This window comes from Asterias amurensis, chromosome 6 (genome assembly GCF_032118995.1).
Source record: "Asterias amurensis chromosome 6, ASM3211899v1".
Lineage (NCBI taxonomy): Eukaryota > Metazoa > Echinodermata > Asteroidea > Forcipulatida > Asteriidae > Asterias > Asterias amurensis.
Window position 1 is genome coordinate 20,134,640 of NC_092653.1, and position 27,181 is coordinate 20,161,820.

Below are 27,181 nucleotides of genomic sequence, written 5' to 3' on the forward strand. Positions count from 1 at the left end.
TGTTGTTGTTTGTATTTTAAAGCACCATGAGCGCTTTTATGGATTTGTGTGCTTTTTAAGTTTTCATTATTATTATTACTATTACTATTATTATTATTATTATTATTATTATTGTTATTTTATTGTTATTGTTATTGTTATTGTTATTGTTATTGTTATTGTTATTGTTATTGTTATTGTTATTGTTATTGTTATTGTTATTGTTATTGTTATTGTTATTGTTATTGTTATTGTTATTGTTATTGTTATTGTTATTGTTATTATTATTATTATTATTATTACGACCCATCCAAAGGACCAAGCAATGGCGAAGTGTCTTATTTAAGGACACAAGTGTCACGGCTGGGGATTCGAACCCACACTCTGCTGATCAGAAACACCAGGTTGAATTTGGTGTTCTTAATCGCTCGGCCACAACACTTCCCATTCAATATTTGATGCACATGGGTTAAGTCAGGTGAAACCATACCTACAGCACCAGCCACAAGTAATTCCAAGCCCCCGAGGGTAACCCGCGAGGGGCAACGAGTACGTGGCGGGGACCCCCGCAAAATACCCGAGGGGTGAGGGGGCCCACGAGACAATTAACGGGGACCATGCAAGAGATTTGCGGGCCTCGCAAATGGCCCCCGCAACCTGCAAACGGCTTGGTGGGCTCAACGGGGGCCTTTGTTTGGCAATCACTGATGCATAAAGCTGTTGTGTTGAATACAACAGCGAGTGCTGTATACCCATGAAACATAATGCTGTTGTTCGTTTGGAGGTTTATTCCATGGAGTACACACCTCACTAAAAAACATTCAACGGTATATTTCACTATTAAGAGTTAATGAAATACCACACCTGTGTCTTGTGTCTTTATTTCCACTCTTACAAATTCATATTTTCTTTACAAAAATGACGTTTGGCACAGCACATGTTGAGACGATTTTCTCAGCACCTTCCCAGCTTTTCTTATTCTGGAGATTTACAGTTAATGTTGTCCTTGCAATTGTATCCACCAGGTGCCTACACAATGTTTACAGGCCAACCAGTCAAATGATTCAACGATTTGATCCCGTCCACTTCATTCATGAAAAGTGGCTATTGAAAGTGTTGTCCAATGAGGGTCCGTGACATCGTGCAAGTGTTTCTCCAAATATTGCTCAGTCTGGGATTTCCCCTTATTCCTCACACTCGTTGCCAGCGTTTACATAAAACATGACTGAGTGTGGATTCCTGAAACGCGAGAGTTACTTGGCATTGATTGTATTGCAATCATTCCTCCATTCTTTAATATAACTTCCATCTTTTTAATAACTTGTCGTTGTGGGACATTTGTATATTACTTACAAAACAATTAGTTGGTAAGAAAAGAATGTCCATAGGCCTACTCGTCTTTTTAATTTATGCCATTTCGAAACTTTCCAGCATTGTAGAATATTTTTTACGCAACCATTTGGTTTCGACACTGATTTTTTTAAATATTGCCGCCCATAGAGCGTCCCCAAGTGCCGTTATGGTCGATTCCTCAATGATTCCTCCCACATCCACTTGTTTTTCCCAGATGTTACAGCAAACATTGAAAATGGTACATCATTTCCCCCTTTGTTGGACCTCCCCTCTTTGTTATATTTTTGCCGTTGTGGGACAAAAACAATTATTTTTAAAATGGTATAATGTCCATATTCCGACTTTGTTATTGCCAGCATTCCAGTATTTGGGAACGTTTTTTTTATAAGCTAAGAAGCCGACCTCCCCTCGTTGTCATATTTTTGCCGTTGTGGGAAAATGCATTCAAACATTTTTCTTTTAATATTGCCCGCATTCGAGTTGGGGAATTTTTTTTAACAAGTTCAAATTGTCGGACCTCCCCTCGTTGTTAGATTTTTGCCATTGTGGGAAAACGCATTCAAATATTTTTCTTTTAAGGTAGAATGTCCATAATCCAGCTTTTAATATTGCCGGCATTCGAGTTGGGGAACATTTGTTTACAAGTTCAAAATGTCGGACCTCCCCTCGTTGTTAGATTTTTGCCGTTGTGGGAAAATTTACTTAAACAGTTTTCTTTTAAGGTAGAATGTCCGTATTCCATCTTTTAATATTGCCGGCATTCCAGTTGGGGAACATTATTTTACACGTTAAGAATGTTGGACCTCCCCTCGTTGTTATATTTTTGCTGTTGTGGGAAAATGCATTCAAACATTTTTCTTTTAAATAGAATGTCCGTATTTCATCTTTTAATATTGCCGGCATTCGAGTCTGGGACATTTTTGGACAAGTTAAAAATGTCGGACCTCCCCTTGTTGTTATATTTTTGCCGTTGTGGGAAAATGCATTCAAACGATTTTCTTTTAAGGTAGAATGTCCGTATTCCATCTTTTAATATTGCCGGCATTCCAGTTGGGGAACATTATTTTACACGCTCAAAATGTTGGACCTCCCCTCGTTGTTAGATTTTTGCCGTTGTGGGAAAATTTACTTAAACATTTTTCTTTTAAGGTAGAATGTCCGTATTCCATCTTTTAATATTGCCGGCATTCAAGTCGGGGAACATTTGTTTACAAGTTCAAAATGTCGGACCTCCCCTCGTTGTTATATTTTTACTGTTGAGGGAAAATGCATTTAATATTTTTCATTTAAATGGTAGAATGTCCGTCTTCCGACTTTTAACATTGCCGGCATTCGAGTCGGGGAACATTTGTTTACACGTTAAAAAACGTCGGACTTCCCCTCATTGTTATATTTTCACCGTTGAGGGAAAATGCATTTAAGCATTTTTCTTTTAAGGTAGAATGTCCATATTCCGTCTTTTAATATTGCTGATGATAAGCTTAAGGAGTCCTAGTTTTTGTGAGCAGGCGGTGTACAAAGCAAAAATTTTTAAGTATTGTTATACTTAGTATCAATTTACAACACGGTGTAACAATTTTGCATAACTGTTTATGATTGCGGCACATCTAAGGGAATGTTGTCGCTGGCTGTGAGGCCCAGAGTGGCTGGCTTGTTTTTTTTTTTTTTGTTTTTTTTTTTTGGGGGGGGCGGGGGGGGGGGGGGTGAGGGGCATTCTGGTTTTTCTTTTGGTAGATGGTCTCGTTTATTTCTACCTCCATGGTTGGAGCAAGGTTTTGTTGGCCTTGCCTTAATAAACTTTTAAATTAAAAGCCAGTGTTTTTTTGCAGGACTCGGGGAAAGTACCGTACTAATACACATTGTACTAATACACATCGGTGTACTTAGTGATAAAAACCAAAATTATTATTCTTTATCCCCTATGCAAATGTAACATACAATGTTTGTCACTAGTTGAAACATGTTAATTTTGCTTTGTTGGTAGCAGTAGTTCTAGAATTTTACATTTTGGAACTGTGATTCTGAAATAATATGCATGTTATGTTGTATGAGTGATCGATAACTTTAGAGGATTTTACAAAATAAAATCAACTCCCTATCCACATCAGAGATCCCCCTCCTATATAGACATTAAAAAACTCTTTTCTATTTTTATATAGAGGTGTAATTGAACTCGGCCCATAAAAAAACGAAAAGAAGAACGGCAAACAAAAAATGATAATAATACAAGTTTGTCAGTAATTTGCTTTAAAAAAAAAACTTGTTAGGTCGGGTGACCGGGCTGCTGTTGTTGTGGGCTGCAGTTGTTGTTGTACCCGACGACGACGGGTAAACATCGCGATGTGGAAAACGTTTTACAAAGAAAGTTTTGAATATAATGAATACTACAGGGTTATCCTTCCTAATTTGTATTTATTGTTAATCAGATTAAAGAACAAAACAAATTCGAACAAACTTTGAATAATATAAATATTTTAATTAACACTTTCTGTACAGTAAAAATATATCCCCATCAACATCATGCTTGTTGTCATGCCTTACTGTTTTCAATGAGACATAAAAAGCAACCCATATTATTTACAGAGAAAGGGCAGAGAAAAGGAAGCATTTGATACATGGCAGAACTGCCAACCCTCCCTGATTCTGTAGAGAAAATTCACTGAAAATATACAAATCTGTCAGTGTTCTGAATATGTTCAAATTTAAAAAATGTACCAAATCCTGGAAACATCTTTATCTGTCACACAACGGCAAAAATACAACAAAGAGGGGATGTCCGACATTCTTAACTTGTAAACAAATGTTCCCCAATACTGGAATGCAGGCAATATTAAAAGTCGGAATAAGGACATTCTACAATTTAAAAGAAAAATATTAAATGCATTTTCCCACAACGGCAAAAATATAGGGTAGGTCCAACATTATTAGCTTGTAAAAAAATGTTCCCCCAACTCCAATGCCGTCGATATTTAAAGACGGAATACGGACATTCTACCTTTAAGATAAAAATTATTAAATGCATTTTCCCACAATGGCAAAAATATAACAATTAGGTCCGACATTATTAGCTTGTAAAAAAAATGTTCCCCAATACTGGAATGCGAGCAATATTAAAAGTCGGAAGACGGACATTCTACCATTTAAAAGAAAAATGTTAAATGCATTTTCCCACAGCGGCAAAAATATAACGAGGGTAGGTCCGACATTATTAGCTTGTAAAAAATGTTCCCCACCTCGAATGCAGACAATATTAAAAGTCTGAATACGGACATTCTACCTCTTAAAAGAAAAATATTAAATGCATTTTCCCACAACGGCAAAAATATAACGACGAGGGTAGGTCCGAAATTATTAGCTTGTAACAAAAAAGTTCCCCAACTCGAATGCCGGCAATGTTAAAAGTCGGAAGACGGACATTCTACCATTCAAAAGAAAAATATTAAATGCATTTTCCCACAGCGGCAAAATATAACAACGAGGGTATAGGTCCGACATTATTAGCTTGTAAAAAATGTTCCCCAACTCGAATGCCGGCAATATTAAAACAAAAAAAGTCGGAATACGGACATTCTACCTTTTAAAAGAAAAATATTAAATGCATTTTCCCACAACGGCAAAAATATAACAACGAGGGTAGGTCTGACATTCTGAACGTGTAAAAACATGTTCCCCAACTCGAATGCCGGCAATGTTAAAAGTCGGAAGACGGACATTCTACCATTAAAAAAAAATTGTCAAAAATATAACAACAAGGGGAGGTCCGACATTCTTAAAAAAATGTTCCCCAACTCGAATGCCAGCAATATTATCAGTCGGAATACAGTGGCCATTTTACCATTATAAAAAATTGTTTATTGTCCCAGGACGGCAAAAAATAAACAAGGAGGGGAGGTCGGACATTCTTAACTTGTAAAAAAATGTACCCCAACTCGAATGCCGGCAATATTAAAAGACGGAAACGGACATTCTTCAAAGTCTCAAGCAGCATTAAAGAATTCTTTTGTGTACAATTGTTCAGGCAGCCTTCCCTATTATCATTGAAGGTATTCATGCTAACCCATGCGTGAAGTTATTACTAGACTTGTTGCGGGGACCTTGTGTGGGCCCGCAAAACTTGCCACTCGCTAGTACCACCGCTCGCGTGGACCCCGTTCCATCCCCGCAAAATACCCGCAGGGGTGCGGGGGTCCCCGTACCCGCCACGCAGTTTACTCGCGGGTACCCGTTTGGAATTACTTGCTGCTGGAACTGTATATAAAATTGTACATTGAATCTTTATAAATGAATTATTCACCAAATCACCAACAATTACGTTGTAATTAGTCTTAATTAGTGATAATTAGTTATAAGCATCAGTCTACTTAAGTACATAATTCGAACCCTATCAATAGGCCTAATTAATAAAGGGCTGAATACAGCACTCAACTGAGAAAAAAAAATCGCCACATAATTCTTTTTAAAGATTTTATATGCAAATTGTGCACAAATTTGGATTTATGCAAATTAGGTACCCTTCCAAGATTATTTTAGGTGTGACCCCTTCTAAATGTCTTCTCTAGGACCTAAAGAAAAGCAAGTTTGGTGCTTTGGGCCAGTCGGGTCATGATCTCGTCCAAATTTGGACCTAAGCTACCTGACTATTTATGGACCAGAAGTTCTTACTCATCCTCTAGATAAGGCAAACCTCTTCGCTGGCAATTTTGCTTCCAACTCTACTCTCAGTGATGCCTCCAAGGCGACTGGGCCTGGTGGAATCCCTGTAATTGTTTTGAAAATGTGCTCTCTAGAACTTTCTCCTGTTTTTGCCAAGCTTTTCAATTTGTGCTTGGCTAACTCTGTGTTCCCATTATCTTGGAAAGTGGCATTTGTTGTCCCTGTCTTCAAGGGTGCGGGTGTGCGTTCAGATTCGGCTAATGAACGTCCTATCAGTTTCCTTTTTGTAAAAAGTAAGATCTTTGAATGCTTTGTCAATCAACAGCTCCTTGGATTTTTTTAAGACAACGACCTTCTAAATGACTGCCAGTATGGATTTCTCCATTCCCACTCAACCAGTGATGTGGGCCCAATTTCATGGCTCTGCTTACTGTAAGCACAGAATCGATGCTTACTGAAGCAGCTAATTCTGTGCTTACGGCAAGAGTATTTCATGGGTTAGCGGCGAATTCTACGCTTACAAGGCTAGCGCAGAAATTCAGTGCTTGCACGTAAGCTGGTCATCATGATTGCAAGCAGCGATTCTAATGGCTGCACGGCTTAGCAGCAAGGCAGCTCCAAGTCAGAGTGCCTAGCTGATTGCCAATAGGCCCAATTTTATTCCCACTCTCCCAACTTTCTATAAACACCCACACAATTCATAAGGGAGAAATTTCTTCAAGAAACAGTTAAGACAAGGAAATATGAGTATCCTTGTTTGTTCCTGCGTCAGGGAGAAAGGCATTAGTCATAATGACCCAACACTGTCTTAATGATGGGAATTAGACTAGCTCAAGTCACCCGATTTTGGCTCATATTTGGGGGGGTGTGATATTAGTTTGTGATGATTTATTTTAGTTTATCTGTTCAACCTACATGTAGATGGCTGCACTGCTCTACATATTGCTGTTCATAGTGGAAACTATAGAGGGTTGGAGATGTTACTGAAGTTTGGAGCTTCTGCTGATTTACAAGACTCTGAGGGTAGAGCCCCATTACATTGGGCTGCAGCAATATCAGATATACAGTGCTTGCAGGTAATTTATGTACATAATAGCATTTATTAATAAATACCTTGGACGGTTTCAAGTCTCTGATTGGTCAAAACCTGGTCACCTGTGGGAGTGTTAATGGTCGGTATAAAGACCGGCTTTTTGAAAAAAGCGAATAAGTGGCCCCTAAATCAGCATACATTGTGTAAACCTTGCGCGTTGCACTGTATCGCATACTTATTTATATCCACATGCTACATGGACGCTGAGCGCGCGTTTTAATGCACAAAGAACAGCTATCGTCCATTCATTTGCCTCCTTTGACCCCAGTGAAGGTGCTGAACAGACCATTATTTTAAAGAGTCACTGGTCTCAAAGATCAGTAATGTGATTAACGCACGAAAGAGATGGGAACCATCAAAAGCTCAAATATGGCCCCTGAACATGTCTGAAGTATCGCGGAGAGAAAAGTTACAAAATGTGGAAAATTTTAGCCGTTTAATTCCCTAAAAAAGGTATTTATTAATGGGAATAACAGTGTTTGGACCCGGTCTTCACTGTGTGGTAATGACCTTGGTTGGTGGCTGGCGCTGTTCAGCGCCAGCCACCAACCCGGTCATTACCACGCAGTGAAGACTGGGTCCTGGCACTGTTATTCCCTAAGTAACTTAAATAAGGGAATCAATGTGTGGTGAAGAGGTTTTCAACTAGTGGTTTAAACCCAACGAGGCCTGGTTCTTGATAATTTTACAAAGACGAAGTCGAAGTAAATTATCAAGAACCAGGCCTTGGCGGGTTTAAACTACTAGTTCAAAACCGATTCAACACACTTTGATTCCCATTCATAAATACCTTTTCGGTAAAAAAACATCAACACTTTTGGTCAAAAAGTAAAATAAATGCAAAAATTATAATTGTTCAATGATTTCTTTCAACACAACACCCCTCCAGCTTTGAAATGGTAAGATCCTCAGGTAAACAACTCCTTATAACGGAATGCTATGCGCGTATCGCGTGAAAGTGTACACAAAATTAATCGGGTCTCAAAAAAGTATTTGTTTCTTTATTATATCCATACGACATACAACGCCATACATGTAGTTGCGTGAAGAAGCAAGTGCGCACGCGCAAACTCACATACTCCAGGTCGCCCATTGTTTGTGTTAGGCATGTGGGTGATTACGAAGTGTCGTTAAACGACCGCGGTACCAAGGTTTCAGCTTTTGAAGTCCCTTCGCTTGAACGCCTTTTCTTCCTTCCTCCATGTTCTGACCAATACAGGTGAACTTTGGCTAAAATGTCATTCTTGATTACATGCAAATGATTTTCATTCGTTAAGGGGTGTTATTTTGAATGAAAATTTTACATGATATGTAGTATCAACTAGGGGCCGGTTGGACAAAGAAAAACTGATGTGCAAGTGCTCTTATTTAAAATTAAACCAATCAGCTTTGTGGTCAATACTCATATATCAGTTCTTTTGTCAGCTTCTTTTGCAACATGACAGCATATGTGTGAATATTCGTGACCTGGATGGGCTGACTCCAGCAATGTGGGCATGTCGAATGGACAACAAAAGACACTTTGAGTTGCTCATCTCATCAGATAACAATATTATTGAGGAGCTGGATGGTATTGAGAGAGATACAGCAGGAAAAACGTGGATTCATTGGGCTGTTCGGAAAGAACCACCTCTGCAATGTCTGCAGGTACTCATTTTAGCAATTTAAACAGTAAACCTTGAACGATTTGGCAGTCACTAATTTACAATGTGCCCATTTCTAGGGTTCAATTTTTAAATTTAGAAAGTGGCTGAATTTTGTATTGGTTTCGATGAACGAACTTTGTATGGTAACTAGTGGCAATCTTATTGCCATTGCAAATATACATGTACCAGACCCCATTAAAGGATTTAGGTACTTTTTGTAACACAAAACACAATATCCACAGAGTTACATCAAACTTACATACACCGTTTGAAGATAATTATATTAGAAAGCTTCCCTGAAAAAAATAGTTGCTGAGGTGCTGTAGTTTTTGAGAAATGAATAAAACAATGTCATGAAAATCCATTTTTACATGCTAAAATAATTTTCGTCTCATGATCACTTAGACAAAAATTATTTTTATGACATTGTTCTACATATTTCTCAAAAACTATCACTCCTTATTGCCATGCATACTGACTTGAAACTTAAACCAAATATTGCTTCTTACATACTCATGAAAAGATAAAAATCAAGAAAATTACCATTACTTCATACTTGTCAATGTCCCCACCCCTTTGACCATCAGTTGATCAAATGATTGGTTTTTCTGCCAGTTGTTGGTTCTTTCTGGCGATCGGCAGCTCGCAATGGCAGCTTCGCTGTTCTAGTTTTATCTGAAAATAAGTTTGTCATTTAACATCCAAACTCTTATGTCTCTAATATATTCTTCCTGATGCTGAGACTGTCAGAAATTAGTATTTTGTGTCTTCATACCAGTACATGTGTCTGACTAATTTTGTTGTGTCATTTTCACCCTGTCATGGGGTAACATTACAGCTGTGCCATAGGCCTACTGGATTTAATTTCTCTAAAGTTCCATTAGTCAAATCGTCCAAACATGGCCAAACTACTCTAGTTATTCCTGGTCATGACCCTCCACATGACATTACAATATTTATGGATATTGCTGTTAACCAAGGCCCTCGTATTGGATCCCTTAGTAATGACGAGTTGCATTTTGTACATACAGATAGTTCTCATTCTATCATGTCTAGTAATTCAACTATAATGTATTCCCGTGGTCAGCTTTTTAATATCCGTAAGACTTCTTGTCACTCCATTCAGCCTGGATTGCTTTCTATTCTAAAAGCGAATGGAATTCTTCGGTTCAGGGGTAATTGAGCGGGTCATTGTAACTAAAAGTGTAAAAATCCTGTTCAAATTGGTAACCGGCTTGATTATGTTCATAATGGGTGAGCTTTGGAAAACCGCACTCCTGTCTTTAAACACATTGTTGTAAATCCTGCCGATCCCTCTGATAATCTTTTTAAACTCTGTTGCTTAAATACAGCTAATTTTGTTTCTTATGCTATTAATCGTAACGCTGATTTGTTTGCCCTTACAGAGACTTAGTTTACAGATATGGATGTTGCCCACAAGGTTGAAGCAACTCCACCTGGTTTTAGATTGCTAGATCATCCCCGGAAAAACCGTGTGGGGGGAGGCACTGCTTTGTTGTTTCGTGACCAGAAAGTTGCTGGAGATGAACTAGACTCATTTGAGTTTTCAGAAGGGTCTGTAGGGATTAATTCGTGTAAATTACGACTTGTAATTATTTGTAGGCCACTTTACTCAGCTAGCCACCCTTGTACAGTTAATCGGTTTATCAATGATTTTGCTGATTATTTAGAATCCATTATTTTATCTTCTGAACCAGTTTTAATAACTGAGGATTTTAACATCCATGTTGACATCTCTGATGATCCAAACACTGTACGTTTTTTGTCACTTCTTGAATCCATGGGTCTCCAGCAACATGTTAACAAACCTACATGTACTCATGAGATGGGTCACACACTAGATCTTGTTATTACCAGGAAATCAGACATGGTTCTTAACAGCCCCCCGACGCCCCACCACCTTTTTCTGATCATTTTTCTGTTATTTGCAATTTGCAACAAAACAAGTCTGCTTTTCCTGCTAATCAGATTGTTTATAGGGATATTATATCCATTGACATTAATTGCTTGAAGGGTGACTTAGTCTCTACTTGGCTGTGCAGGGACATTCCTCAAGGTCTTGATGAGCTTACCAAGTGCTATAATTCTACACTAGCTGGTGCCTTCAATACATGCCCCATTAAAGTCTAAGATGGTCACCGCTAGGCCCCGTCTGCCTTGGTTTAGTCAAGACATCAACTCTGCCATGAGGACGAGGAGATGTGCAGAAAAGAAGTGGCGACAGACAAACATGGTCTCTGATCTTTCAGAACATAAGCTTATTAGAAATAGGGTGACCTTTCTTCTTAATAAAGCTCGCTGCAGTTTTTACAAAGACTTAATCGAAAGTAATAGTTCCGACCAGAGGAAATTATTTAGAGCATCTAAAAAGCTGCTTGGGCATAGTGTTGACGTCCTCTATCCACCTTTTAAAGATAAAATGACTCGTGTTAATGATATGGGTAGCTTTTTTTTGCAAAGAAAATATCTAATATTCATGCTAAACTTGATGACTTGGAAGTTTCAACCTCTGTGGACAGACCGTTATCTTTTACACCTGAAACAATGTCCAGTAATATCCTGTTTGATAGTTTCATACCACTAACCGAGTCACAGGTAAAACAGCTTGTTGTCAATTCTTCTAAGGGATCATGCGCTCTGGATCCCATGCCTACTAACCTTGTTGGTGAGTGCCTTGATGTTTTGCTTCCAGTAATTACCAACATTATAAAATCATTATTAGTTTCTGGTACATTTCCTACTAACTGGAAAGAAGCTTTAATATGCCCTTTATTAAAGAAACCCAATCTTGATATGAAATTAGAAAACTATCGACCAATCAGTAACTTACAGTTTATTTCTAAATTAACTGAGAGGGCTGTTTGTGACTAACTTTATAGTCACATGTCAAAACATTCTATGTTTCCGGTGCTCCAATCATCTTACATGCACATTTGAGTACAGTGCACCCTGGTTTATAAAGGTTTGAATAATGGCTGTCAGTGTTTTGCATTTTAACATCAACCAAAGTTCAGGAAATGTGCACAAAACTTCAACATTCATGTGAGATTTATTACTTTTGTTAAAATTTACTAAATACAATTTCCATGGATTCCTGGGTTGAAAATTCAATGGGTGCTTAACCCCCCCCCCCCCCCCCCACTAGTGACAACCACATGCTGTCCATGGCTTACAATCGTACATACATACCACACAAAGTTTTACACAAACGACAGCAAGGGCATGAAGAGGCATGACATGATACATGACGTGAGAGCCAAACCAAGTTGTTTTGTGAAACTGACATTGAGAAGTAGATGCCTTTCAAACGTCATTCTATATCCAATTGAATCCAGTTTCTTTTATTTCTCTTGTTCATAAATGGACAGTATCATTAACCAAAGAAAACACAGCACAAACTTCTGCTGTCAACTAATGACTCCAAGAAACTTCATCTGCAGATAGAGGGTGCCCTCTTGTATCACTTCCAGATCATCTTTTCTCCACAATTCTCTGATCTTTCTGACCTGTCGTTTCGCCATCAATATTCCTGGGTCTTCCTAGGGCATAAGAGTTGCATACTATAGACCAGGCTCCTAAAGAGCATTTTTATTCTTGTCTGTGTTTTTTAAATCTCCTTGCCACTCCTGTGCTCATCCATATTCATTGGCGGTACATTATCATTATCTCGATGTCAAAATACAAAGTAATCTGGTGCTGCCTGAGGTAGAAAGAACTAATAAATTATTTTAATTCCCTTCACCATCTCTGCAGAGGTTCTTCAAAAAGAAACTAATCCATCCAACACCATAATGAAATATAGGTTTTCTCGGTCAAATTCGGCAAATGAGCCGTCAAATTCATTTTCATGCGTTCGAATTAAAGCTGTTTTGACTCTCCAGTTGTTACTGCGTTTCAAATTCAGAATTCGGCCATTCAATTTCGTTTTGGATCGAGTCGAATTCCTTTAGCACTCTGTTAAATTTAGCGTATCGTCACTCTTTTTCGTGACACACACGCCTCAAGAAGCACTGTGAATTTGAATGCTGCTTTGATGAATTGTTAAATTGACTGATCATTTTGTTAAATCGAATGACGCAACATTACATTTGACTGATTATAAAACGAAATCGAATGACCCTTTTCAGTAGCATTCGATTTCGCGCGAATTAGAATAGCTTGGTGGTTAATTTGGCTGTTCATTTGCCGAAATTGACCAGGAAAACCTAAATTTAAACTGAAAATATTTTATGCAGTTTTAAAGTTAACAATAAAATTGAGCAGCAAATGCTCAGTTTTGAGTTGCTATGGTAAACAAAAATAATTCACTCTTGTGTCCCTCAACTAATTGCCTATTTCTGCCTTGACCAATGTGAATCAGAAGAAAAGATTTCTGGCTCATCATTTACTAATGATGATCAGGCTGGTTCCTCCTAGCTCCTGTCATATAACAGTTCGATGTCAGGGATAACTTTGTCAAACAATTCAAAATTTCCTTTTAGAAAAGGTTTGCAAAAACGTTTGGAACGTTTAAAGGACACATTTACTCAAACCATTGCATATAGTTGTCCCTCATAAATCAATTGATTATATGACTTGCTTAACTTGTTCAATAATCTTGGCTACTGTCTGGGGTCATGTGAATCAGAATGTGAATCTTGCATTGCTGTTTCATGTACTACCTCCTTCTGTCGTTCCCAAATTCTTGCAATACAGTGGTCTTCAGAGAATGAATTGAAGAGTGCTGTTTCACATTGACATACAGACTGTATCAAATATGATGCCACCATTGAAATATCTATGTACATCATGGCGTCTGTAATTATAGGCAAGTGCGCCTACGGGGATCAAACCGTGAACGCTACGTGCTGCATGCTTCATGATGTAAGCTTTTAGATGCGCATACGGCCTGCCCTACAAGATGGCCACTTTCATAGCAACAAAGGGGTTATTTGATACAGTCTATACAAAATTTAAAAAACAGTCTTTTGAACTACATGAATGAGGGAATAGCAGTGTGAAGACCAGGAACCCTTTTCATTGCTTTTCTTACTGTGAAATTTTGCGCTTGAGATTCGATCAATTCTTTGTCCAATCAAAATACATAGTCTTTTGAAAACTTTATTAATAAGGGAGTCAATGTGTGGTGAAGAGGTTTTCAACTAGTAGTTTAATCCCAACGAGGCCTTTTTCTTGATAATTTTACGGAGACGAAGTCGAGGTAAATTATCAAGAACCAGGCCTCGGCGGATTTAAACCACCAGTTGAAAACCGATTCAACACACTTTGATTCCCATTCATAAATACCTTTTCGGTCAAAAACATCAACACTTTTTGGTCAAAAAGTAAAATAAATGCAAAAATTATAATTGTTCAATGATTTCTTTCAACACAACACCCCTCCAGCTATGAAATGGTAAAGCCCTCCGCCGCTCTCGGGTAAACAACTCCTAATAAGGGAATGCGTTGCGCGTATCGCATGATGTGGCACAACTGTTTCAGCCGTTGCTCTTGACCAATAGGAATGAAGAAACTGTCTTATAAGAACAGGTGCAATCTCGCAGGTCACGCCCATGTTTCAACACTTTTTACTGGTCATAAACAAAGCTTTATACACACCCACGTGACACGTTCTCCACCAATAGGAATAACGAAACTGTCTGAGGTATTTATGAACATTAAATAAAGGGTATAAATGTCAAAATTATGTGTTACTAGATTTTAATATTTTTCGTTTTTTTATTTACAGAGTTTAATTTCACCAGAAACGTCAGCAATGCAAGATGCAGAGGGGAAAACTGCCATGCACACAGCATCAGAAACAGGTAAAAACAAATATGCTGTAATTCTCTTATTTGAAATAATATTATCATTGGTGCAGTATGTGATCATACTTCATGAGAAATCTTGTTCACGTATAGCCTATGTGAAATTGATGTGTCATTGCAACAACTTCTTATCTCAAATTTTATGTGTTCGGGCAATAGCCCGAACAACTCTTTGATTTAGTTCGTTTTTTTTGTGTTTTTTGTTTTGTTTTTCTTATTCTTCTCCGCGTCGATTGTCCGCAAGAAAAAGCATAGTTGCGAAGCTTGCATTAAGTAGAAACTTTGCACACAGGTAGACAATAACCAGTAGATGATGCAAAAGTTGTTACATCACGATGACATCATCAGTTGACGAGATACACTAATTCAAAGTTTATTATTTCAAAAAATCATAACTTTTGATCTACATGAGGGATTCTTACAATCAATACATCATCGGAAAGGTCTTGCAATGAGCTTTGAACGCTTCACAGACATGACCCCACTTTGACCCTTCACTTCATGTTCAAAACATAAGTTGAAGATTTAACAAATCTATAGCCGACGCCTGTTGGATGCGTCTACATGTACATACATCTATAGCCGACGCCTGTTGGATGCGTCTACATGTACATACATCTATAGCCGACGCCTGTTGGATACGCCTACATACAGCACGAATGAAACAGTAATGAGAATGTCATCTGTTTACGCTGTTGTTATGACTCTGGGCGTGCGTTTTATTCACTGAATTGGCGCGGTGCCAAGTTTCGATGATCAATGCATATAATATAACAATATGGCGGTACTCACGCAACGGAAACGAATGCAATGCCACTGAATTTTCGGCGTCAAATTGTTTCCTTTTTGCACTTCTGATTGCATAATGGTGAAGGTAAAGACAAAGTTACGCTGGGATGGCCAGCTACTTCAGTGGTTCGTAAGACTTCTAATTATGTGAGAAAATACAGGCAGAAAAAGATGGCATTGGTCGTGTTTTGATTAAACACAGAGAAGCAGAGACGTAACAAATGGACTTTTTGAAGATGTCTGTGGTGAAGTTTTTTGTAATTACTTTAAATTTTACACACACGTTTACTGCCACACAGGCATCATATGTGGACAGTTTCAGATCAATGCCGTCATCGGGGGTCACGTGATGCGGCATTAAAAGTGCACTTTTTGAAGTCATTTAACTGTCGAAGTAATAATGCGATTATTTTGAAACTTTGTAGATTGTTAGATATGGGCAAGTTCTCGTGTATTGTGAAATGACGTCATGATGACGTCATCACATAATTTTTTATGATTTTTTTCATTTTTGCACCTTTCACACATAAATTGCTATCTGAACATGGTCTAATTAAAAAAAAAATTGTATTTATGCCACATTGGGCAAATTGCTTTGAATGCACAACAAATTTCAAACTCAGTTGAGAAATTTTAAAATTTTATTGACGAAACAGCTATGCATTTGTGCACAAATGCAATCATGTCTAGTTTTTTATTGTTATTATTTTTTATTTTTTTATTTGTCATCTTCAGAATTTTTTTTACAAGTGCTGTTTTGCAATGTTTCCAAAGAGCAATTGCAATGAAATTTTCAGTGATGATAGGTATTGGTGCAATGATCATTGCAAAACAAGGATGTCATTATGACATCATCACAAGTCACGTGACGTCATCTTAAAGGTGTTGTGTTTTAAATGTTTGAAAATTTAAAACAAATCAGCCACAAGAGACCGTAGGTTTCTGTTTGCGGGATTGGGGAGGAATAAATTAGGTCTTCATTTTGTTTTGTGTGCGTGACCCCACATGACCTCTACTTCCGGTCGAAACAGGAAGTGCTCCTTTAATTCAAAAGTGGCAAATGGTTTGAAGTTGCTTTCAACGATGTTAGTGTCTGGCAAGGGTGGGCAGTTCAAAAAAAATATCAATGACGCCCTCTAGCGACAGGTTCAAAACTCGTCAAAATGGACTTTTTGAAGATGTGTGTGGTGAAGTTTTTTGTAATTACTTCAAATTTTACACACGCGTTTACTGTCAGGCAGCCATCATAATGTGTGAAGTTTCAAATCAATGCTGTCATCGGGGGTCCTGGACGCAGCGTTAAAGGTTCACTTTTTGAACTAATATAACTCCCGAAGTAATTATACGATCATGTTGAAACTTGGTAGGTTGTTGGAAATTGACTAGTTCTTGTGAAACGTGAAATGACGTCATGTTAACGTCATCACATGATTTTTTATGATTTTTTTTTTCATTTTTGCACCTTTAAGTCATAAAATGCTATCTGAACATGGTACATGTATAATAAAAAAAAATTGTTTTAAATAGGCTGGATTGGTCATAACTATTTTGATGCAAAGAGAATTTCAAATTAAGTGGAAAAAATAATTTGACCATTTTATTAACGAAACAGCTCTGCATTTGTGCACAAATGCAATGATGTCTAGTTTGATATATTTTTTTATTTGTCATCTTAGGGACTAATTTTTATAAGTGCTGATTTGCAATGTTCCTAAAGAGAAATTGCAATTAAACATTCAGCATGGTATTGACGCAATGATCATCACAAAACAAGGATGTCATTATCACATCGTCACCTCTCCTATGACCTTTTGACAATACCAGCTGGTATTGTCAAAAGGTCAAGGGAGAACTACAAACTGCGTTGTCAGCAGTAACAGACATGCGCAGCTGGAACTCCGAATAGGCTTATTGGTCATAACTGCTTTGATGCCAAGAGAATTTCAAATTCAGTTGAGACATTTGAAAATGTGATTAACGCAACAGCTCTGCATTTGTGCACAATTGCAATCATGTCTAGTTCTATTAATTTTACCTTTTCCACATTTACCCCATGCCAATATGCCATAACTAATGTAAGGTAAAACTAAAGCATTGTAAAGAGTAAATAAGATATTATAGGGAAGCAAGTTTTAAGTTTGTTGATAACACCAATATTTATATTAAAAAAATTGAGCATTAGTGTTATTAATTTGCTTATTCCAAGAGAGAGAGATTGATCAATATACAATCCTAAAAATTTTACACTATCTGTGTTCTTGATACGATTATTATCAAAAAAGACATTTTGATTTTGGAATTTGTGTTTTTTACTGAAGAACTTAAGTTAGTTTTCTTAATGTTAAGAGACAACCTATTGGCTTTAAGCCACTCATTGACATTTTTAAGCTCTGTGTTCACCGCTCGAAAAAGTACATCAGGATTAGGATGTGTCTACTTCTTTGTTGCGCTAGCAAGATAAATGCAATAACGTCATGGTGTCTGTGGCATTCCCCTGGTCAGCAGTCGAATGGACTTGTCCCAACGAACATCTCTAGGGCTAACTGTTCAACATTTGAAAGGTTGTGGGTTTGGCTGGTTAAGCCTTCCAGAGAACTTTTTATCTTAATCTTGCTAAGGTGTTTCAGGGATTGCTCGGTAGGCTAGATGATTTCTTAGGTAGGGATGGACCTGGAGGGACTTGTGGTGATGATACCCTTGCTCAAGTTGACCACTGTGTGTTTGATGGTCATAATGTACCTATCGGTAACACTGCTAGAATTTCAAGATCCTCACCATCACACAGCTGACTTTCAAACCACTTAAATTTAATTTAACATTCACAAATTTAATAAATAACAACCAGAAAAAAACACATTGTAGTTAAGTGTGCCAATAATTCATAACAATGTCACTGAACCAGATCAGATATCAAATATTAAAGGGGCACACCGGCTGAGTTGGGCTATTTGGGCTACAAAACAGACTAAGATATGACTTCAAAGGTCTGCCAGGAATAGAGAAGAGCAGTCCCTAAAAAGAAACATCAAATTTAGCCGATTTTGAGCATTTAAAACAAAAACGTAGATTTATGATAGTTTGTACCACAAAGTGGTTAGAATAATCACTTGACCTCCCGAATTAGTTTTACTTCCAGCCGTAGAAAAGCTAATTCGCTGAACCAAATTTAATGTTTTGTTTACAATTATTCATCAATGTACAAATGTATGACAAAAAACACTACGTATTCAGATTATGGATACAAATTGCGTGGAGCAATCGGAACGTAATGCCTTGGGGCATATCACGTACCGCCTATGCCGTGTCTCGTGGGGGCTGGAGGTGTATATCCCGGGTGCTATGATCTCCCAGCTTGCGGGTCTCGCCGTGAGCTTGGGAGGGGTGGGGAGCCAGACATCAAAGTACATGTTTGTCATCGTGGGTTTGTCAGTCGGTACACCTCGTGTCAAATCCATTATTTCTCATGATCGCAACGCTCCAATATGCTTTGTTTTGTTTCATGGCCCCCTAATTTCTTCTTGTTCAATTCAATTGTTTATTGTCACACATATAAATACATATACAGTGAAATTCACTTTGGCTTGCGAGTCTAAAAATATTAAAAGTTACAAAAATTACCTAAAATTCAGAAAACCCTTAAACCACATAGGCATACAATAACGAACAAATAAACAGTATGCGCACATTATGCAGAGAGACAATTACAGTTACAAAATTGCAAACCCCCAAAACAAATTAAAAAGTATTAATCATTAAGTAACCTTATTGCACTGGGATAAAAACTATTGCGAGTACGGTTGGAGTCGACTCTGATCGCTCTATATCGCTTACCTGATCTCATTAATTCAAACAAACTATTCGCAGGGTGAAATTCATCTGAAATAATACATCTAGTTTGATGATGTCAAAACGCAGTGTTTTTGTGTGAGAAGCTTAAAAAAAGGTTTTTTGAAGAAGATATAAAAAGCAGGGGGAAAAAAAAACAGAGCCCCGGATCGTAAAAAGGACAGGTGAATAAGAATTTTTTTATAAAAGATTGGAAATAAAACAATATTCCCTCAAGGCATAATTTTGTCAAACAAAATATTATTTTTAAATTCTGTGAATGAAGTGTTATTTTTGAGGTAATGATTAAATTGGGCAACTAGTATACAAATATTGAGTGGCTCAGAGTGGAATGGGAGGAATATTATCTTAAGGTAAAATTTGGACTGTTCCATTTCACGAGGCGAAGCCGAGTGAAATGGAACACTCCACGAATTAAAGCCACTCAATATTTGTTTTATATAACTGACATATAGATCCTTGTCATTTGATGTTTTTTAAAAGTATAACATTATGAAAAATCACACAAATTTACTGACAACAACCAAAAATCATATAGCACCGCGTAGCGGCAACAATGCACAAATTGGATCACAACCTTGTGCACAGGTGCTCCTTTGTTTTAGCAGGGGCGCGGCGGTGCTGTACTGCTCAAAAACATTGGGAACAAGGATGATCCTAACTGTTGAATGGGAAATGCTATTCCCCATGGGCGAATAGGTCTTTTTGTTCGCCGGTGCGAATGGGAGTAATAGTGAATGTCACGTGAAGTAAGTTCCACCAATCAAATGACAAGGATCTGTATGTCAGTTATATAATGGAATTTATGACTCAACTAGTCTGGCCTCAATTAGCTGCGACTTCGATACTAAGTTGCGAAACTTTAACTCCCTTTGCCAAAGATGGATCGCGACATGTTGTTTGCCGAAGGCGCAATAAAGTAAAACTCGTGAATGGATTGAAAGATTGTGTCACTGATGTCTGGTTGTGTTTTGTAAAAAGTTGTCGTGAACAGCCGTGAGCGACATAAAAAGTTGTTGTGAACTTTCTACTACTTTTATAGTATGTAGTCTTAGCCGCACAATCAACCAAGTGAGTTGAATAGCAGTAGTAGTAACTCGACTAAGCAATCAAAATTTGCAATTTCTCATGAGTTGTTCCAAAAGATATGGTTACGACTACGTTCCAAAAGATATTATTAGCGTTGCACTCACAGCTACGCAGCTACTCAGCTATGCTTACGCTTTTCAAGTTACGCTATAATATCAAAAGGTACCTTTTCAAGCCTGAGTCAACCTCTGCTTACGATCCATAAGCAGCTACGTTTACGTTCTAGAAACCCAGCTATGCTTACGTTCAAAGATATGCTTAGGTTTCAAGCTACGCAGCTACTCAGCTACGCTTACATTTCAAGATACGCTTACGTTCCTTCAAGTTACGCTATAATATCAAAAGGTACACTTTCAATCCTTAGTCAAGTTACGCTTACATTCCATATGCAGCTACGTTTACGTTCCAAGATACAGCTACGCTTACGTTCCAAGATATGCTTACGCTCCAAAACTTATGGTTACGTTCCAAGCTACGCTTACATTCCAAGTCACCCTTACGCTAAGTCACCCTTACGCTCCTTCAAGTTACGCTATAATATCAATCGATCAATCATTTCAATCCCGAGTCAAGCTACGCTTATGTTCCAAGAAACAAAGCTACGTTTACATTCCAAGATTGCCAGCTACGCTTATGTTCCAAGATATTCTTACGTTCCAAAAGATACGGTTACGATCCAAGCTACAGTAAGGTTCCAGTTACGCTATAATATCAAAAGGTACGCTTTCAATCCCGAGTCAAGCTAGGCTTACGTTTAAAAATTTGCAGCTACTCTTACGTTTCAAAATACATTCTCACAAGGACGCTTTTGAATCCATCAAGATTCCCTTCCCCCAAGATTAACAAATCTTTCGCTGTGAATAACAGGGCCCATTGATCAGTTTCATCTGTTTAGCAGAAAATACTGCTTACGAAACTTGTTTACTATCCAAAAATTTAGTGGGCCACCAGCCATAAGTCCACATTGGCTGGTTATTAGTTTCTGCTTATGCAATACTATTTTTTCTGCTATAAAGCAGGCTTTATTAAATTGGGCCCTGGCACGTCGGGAGCACGTAACGGCACGATTGCATTCCAAACTGCATCATGATCGCATTCCACGATCACATTCCAAACTACATCATAGGCCTAGTTAATTGGTGCCAGGAATGCTTTGTTTACTTGTCATTGTCCCATCATATTCTGGGTTAGTTTCTTTGTGTTTTTCATGACGATCTTTGTATGTACATTGAAGCACAGTCTACTTACAACGTAAGATTTGACAGTTGTAAAGGCTGGAAACACGCTTACGCTGGCCTTTTACCGCTTTTTTCTTTTTCTTCATCATTTTTCGCTAATTACGTGACATTTTGATGATTTTTTTTTCAAAGACAACAAATAGATTCTCAGGCAGGAGTGAAATGGATGCTAATGGGAAGTTATTTGACACCAGTGTTTATGTTTAGTCCAAAGGGTTGCACTGTCCCGAGTTGGTGAATCCAGTGTGATTCTCTATGCTTGCGGTGTGTGTCATCACCATCGCAAGCCTCAATCACCAGAAGTTCAACATCCTTGACGCTATGATTGGAGCTGTTGAAGTAGAAAGAGACTGGGTACGGTTTCGTGGTTTTTATGGAAGAGGCATGATTCGCAAGGCGAAGACTGAGTTTGGTCTTACAGCGATGGGTACAAACTGTGTTTATAGGGTCCATCACGTGACCGACTTTACCCGGCCTTTAAGGTGCTGTAACTATATTTATTATCTAAATCGTCGGCTCATGCACAGCTAATAAACTATTTTCATTGCTGCCTTTCTAATTATTTGTAGTTAAAAGAATACAATGACATTTGGGGAACACCGACCGTCGATGTAAGCGTTAGCTTTATCAACGTGCTCTCCATCATTTTAGAAAAAAATCATCTGACTAAAAAAAAAACCCACCATGGCTATCTCCATCTTATTTAGATGTGTTTATAACATGGATACATTATTTGACTGTTGATACAGGAGCTATACAAGCCTGTAGAGTCATCCTAGACAATGGAGGGGACTCGTGTTTGAATGCTGTAGACTTTCAAAGCAGAACATGTGTACACCTAGCTGCTTTGTCAGCTCACGGTGAAGTGCTTCATTTGCTGCTGGAAGAAGGAGGTAAATTGCAATTTGTGTGTGCATGACAATAAGATCATTTTGCTTTAATGTTTAACATAATATTACAGTTTTTAACATAATATTACAGTTACATGTTTTATTTGTCCAGGAGAATGGACTGTTCTTAACGTGCTATAGGATTGTTTCAGTGTGAGATATGGTTTTCCATACATATGATGACTTAATTCGTACCACACTGTGTGCCCCTTCCCTTTCCCTGTTCCCTGTGCTCTTATAACCCCCCACCTCCATTGGCCCCCGCCCCCGATTATTCCCATGGTGATCCCGTGCTTGTTCTTTGCTTCCACTGTACGCTCGAAGTCACTGCACGCTAGCGCTATGACTGTGACATCACAAAGGGTGCCTGACGGTAATATGAAACAACGCAGACCCCCTGACAACCCAAGAGTAGTCCCAAACCAAGAAGTTACTACCCGCTTGCACTTTGAGAGTGACGTCACAAAGAACACAAACCCCCATCCCACGGGTACCCCAAAGTTTACCCCAGGACGCATCAATTCAGTAGGGTGCGGGCACCACTTGACCGGATACAACTTTGCGGCGCCCTTACAATTTAGGCTTAATTATAGTACAGAAGCTCCAATCTTCTATAATATTGTTGGCTGTAGTCAACCATAGCATAAAGGACAGGTAATTAGTTTCTGTTAACTGAACATGTGCACATTTGACAAATACATACTTTTTGTTAATTTGGCATTTTCTCTTTTTTTAATACCTTCAAGCGGATGTATGTAGGAAGGATAAGTGGAATGCAACTGCATGGGATTATGCATGTAATAAGAATCTACACTACTGTAAATTAATTTTACAGTCATTTGAGACACAGCTCAAGAGCAGAAAGAGAAACTCACAGGTAAATTCAGGCATTTTATCATTTTTAGCTTAAATTGAAATTTTTAAATTTGATACATTAGCTTGAAAGTTAAGATATGGTTCATGCATGTACTTCAGAAGCGGATCACAGGGGGCAGGTTTACAAAAGTCATTTGGGAGGAAAGGGCACAGAAGTTTACTTATCACTAGGCTATTGCTGTTATTAATTGTTATTTATATACTTCCTGTTGCATATATTGTTTTCCAGTTTTGCTTTTAACCACTTAAGGTCAGTTTTCGCAAAAGATTTCCTCTGTGAAGTATTTTCTGGAGTTTCCGGAGTAATCGCTTTTCTTTTAAAATTTTTGTTGCCACAATTTAGACCATAGGATGATGCTCCAAATTTTTATTCGCGAAAATGTAAGCAGCAAAAACGCGCTGATAAAAAAAAGAGACTATGTTATAATGACAGCATGCAAGAAATAAAAATATGACTGTACGCTCGGCCAATCATAGCGCAAAAAAATAACAATCGGAAGAGTTGAACATTTTCAACATGTACGACGTGATTTCGACGGTCCGGAACAAATCGCAGGGGCACGATTTCTCAGTTGTTGTGACCTGAGCCTATTTTGTCTGCGCTTTGCAGGCAGTTTGTTGCGGGTACAAGAAAATCGTAGGTCGACTTAAGCCTGGCTAAGTGCATGGGCATAAGTGATAACATCTACCAGGTATATGCAACATGATTCCTACATGTACGTGTACTTGTGGATATGCCATAAATGTGGTAATCCAAACTTTAACAACTGGTCTTTGTTTGCCACTTTTGTGACATGTATAATGCTAACAGTGACACTTTTCCCCCTGTGGTTTATATTTATGAGTGACACTTTTAATGCTTTGCAAGGATTCATAACTAATAACATCAGAACTGCACAACATCAGAACTGCTCCAAACGAGAACATTTTCAAGCATCTGCTGAAAACTTACCTGTTTACTCATTAATTTTTGTTAAGCGCTTCGGGACTGTTGTGTGAAGCGCTATATGAGTGCCGTTCATTATTATCTGTACTATTAAAAGCGTAACCCGCGCCATCTTGGATTGAAAATTAGAAGGTCCAGTGGCATGGCATCCTTGTGGAATCAAACACGGTTGTGTCGTTACAGACGTCGGGTTGCAAGTCTACAAAACCCTGAACCGAACTCCGTCTTACGAGTTGTCTGATTGGCTGGAGTCACGAGCGATATCTCCTTACATGTGTGGTTGTCTGGTTTTGATATGGGCCACCTGTTGGTCGAAGGGGGAAGCCGTAGGCTGCACACAGAGTCACCTCTGTGGTTGTCTGGTTTTGATATGGGCCACCTGTTGATCTAAGGGGGGAGCTGTAGGCTGCACACAGAGCCACCTCTTTAGGTTTGAAGTGGGTGGCAACCTTGGACTCCCATTAACATTCCAGAGTGACTCATTGATGTTTCGCAGAGGGGTAAATGGCATTGTGTATAAACCATTTTGTACAGGGGGTTTAATTTCGCGTGTTAAATAAAAAACATTAGGCTTAAATACATGCATCTGTTACATATGTGTTTATTACCATTAAGTCACATCAGCAACCCATTGTTGTGAAACTTTATTTGTTCCATTTAACTCTGCACCATTAGTGGTACAGTCCATATGTCATCCCCCACACACAGAACGTACACACGCAAAAGTTGAAACATTTTTTAAAAAAAAGTAAATACATTACTGATTCTTTTCATATACATTGTATAGGTTTTGGCAGTTAAACCTACAAAAGAGTACATGAAATCACCGTTTAAGAATAGTATGCTTTCATAGTTACGAACTTTGTGAAACATCAACGGCTGTTCTGAAGCTGTAAACGAACATTCCATTCAAAGTTCTGAAGCAACAAAATTGTTAGAACGCAGTTTGGTCAGGACTCAGGACGTAGATTTTGCCAAATCCGTTTTGTATTAAGCAATCGGCCGTCGGGTTTTGTTATCGAAAGAGCCTTCATGTGCAGCTGAGTCGGGTACTTTTTACGAATTTCTCCTTACAAAATTAACCAAACTGGCCTACAAACCCTTAAAACAACAAGGCAAATGTTTTCTGAAAGTGAATTAAGTGAGAGAATGTAGGAGTAGTTATTAAAGACCAATAAAATTACCGTTTCTATTATTTTAGTTCGTATAGGGTTCCACAGATAATTATGATAACATATAAAATTGGATGTTTTATCAGAAAGTTTACATGAGAATTAATTGATATGAGAATAAACTAAAAATTAATGAGGCCGACGCTCTGTTACTCCCAAAAGCGGTGGTAAAAACAGTAGATTAGATGTTGCACAGCATGTTCCAAAAACTCGCTTTATTTGGTGCTCAGACAACTTTGTTTGCGTCGTTGGACGTACGCTCAATAAGTCACGATGAATGGGGCCTTAGATTCTAAAATCGTGTACACCTCATTGGAAACAAAGCAAAAATCATTCAACAGTTATAGCAACCAATCATTAAATGTATTTATTTTCAATACAATTTTGCAGAAATTGACTTTGTCGTTAAAGTCCATACCAACTGACGCGCTTTTTTTTATCTGCTGTATACCAGAACTTCTTCGAAGCTTCCTTTTCAGTCAGATAAACTCCGCGGCTGTTAGTGGCTGTGATTATGAGTTTGTTTTAAAAGAGGGTACCACTTTCATACAAGCCTTTTTAGTCGGATTTCTCCTCTGCTATTACTATTAGCAGCGGTGATAATTGTTGAGGGGGAGACCAGACTTAGACCACTCAAATCCGTGGCTATCGGTGACTATGGATTTGTTGCTAAGGGAACCAAATACCACTGCTGATTCCACATTCAGCGTGTTATACATTGTCCGATTGGCCCATCTCCATATATATTAACCAAAACTGGACGTACAGCCCCTCAAAATAACAAGGCAAATGTTTCACAAAGTTCGTAACTATAATGAAAGCAGTTTGGGCGGGAATCATGATGTACATTTTGCCAAGTGTAACTGAATTATACCAAATGTGCTCAACACAATGAAATAATTGTGTCATTGGAGCAGTGTACGTGCTATATTTTTAGTCGTCTAAGCATTATTACCCTTACAGTCATCTTAGCTGGGAAATACTCAGTGCAGTGGATAAAATTGACACAATGACAAAAGCCGATTGAATTAAAACTATGCGTAACAATACGGATAATGCGTTGGCCCGCTCGATCAACACTAAAATATTACGAAATACCCTACATATCATGCCAAGTACCATTATTGCCAAGTATACCCATCCCCAATATTAAAGCTCAATTCCAGAAACAAACACCAATTCCTTTAGTTGGAGAACGCAAGAGAGAAGGTGAGGAGGCGACGCGTCGCGACGTTTCACAACTAAGTTGTGCACGCTCAACAATTAATTTTTATCAAAATACAACATTAATGACAAATTTCCATACCGATCATAAATACAATTCCTTATCCAATCCTACGAAATGATTATTACCTGTAAGAATACCTCCCTTGCCCCCACATTACCTTTTACAACATTTGTATACTAGAATCCTCCTCGTCTAGCGGGGTGCCGCGCGAAGCGCGGCATCCCGCTAGTTATTATTATAAAGACAGCAATGCCCCACCAAAGAACCTTGGTAGCCGAATAGGCTTGTCAAGGAGTGTCGAGGGGACAACAATGCAACCCAAACAAAATTAGCAAATCCACGCAGAAACCACTGAAAATCCCTTCAACCAGCCAAATCAATATTGCAGGGGATTTTAATTTGCCTGATGTGGATTGGGTGAAAACGATTTTCCGTCGGGGGGGGGGGGGATGGTGGGGTGGATATCCTTCAATCAGTAAGCAGATGATAAACATTGCACATGACTTGTACAAGAAGGGAAACCTTCAAAGAATTGACCAACTACGAAAAGTCTGT

The 27,181-nt window shown here is 38.3% G+C and overlaps 1 protein-coding gene across 3 annotated transcripts in view; it reads left to right on the forward strand.

Annotated features, from left to right (window-relative positions):
• Positions 1-27,181, forward strand: part of LOC139938320 (uncharacterized) — a 75,089-nt gene that overhangs the window by 9,907 nt on the left and 38,001 nt on the right. For all 3 annotated transcript variants that reach the window (XM_071933755.1, XM_071933756.1, XM_071933757.1), the window contains exons 4-8: positions 6,907-7,061; positions 8,504-8,725; positions 14,474-14,549; positions 22,264-22,407; positions 23,151-23,281. In XM_071933755.1, coding sequence (XP_071789856.1) covers positions 6,907-7,061; positions 8,504-8,725; positions 14,474-14,549; positions 22,264-22,407; positions 23,151-23,281 — 728 coding nt within the window. The remainder of the gene's footprint in view (positions 1-6,906; positions 7,062-8,503; positions 8,726-14,473; positions 14,550-22,263; positions 22,408-23,150; positions 23,282-27,181) is intronic.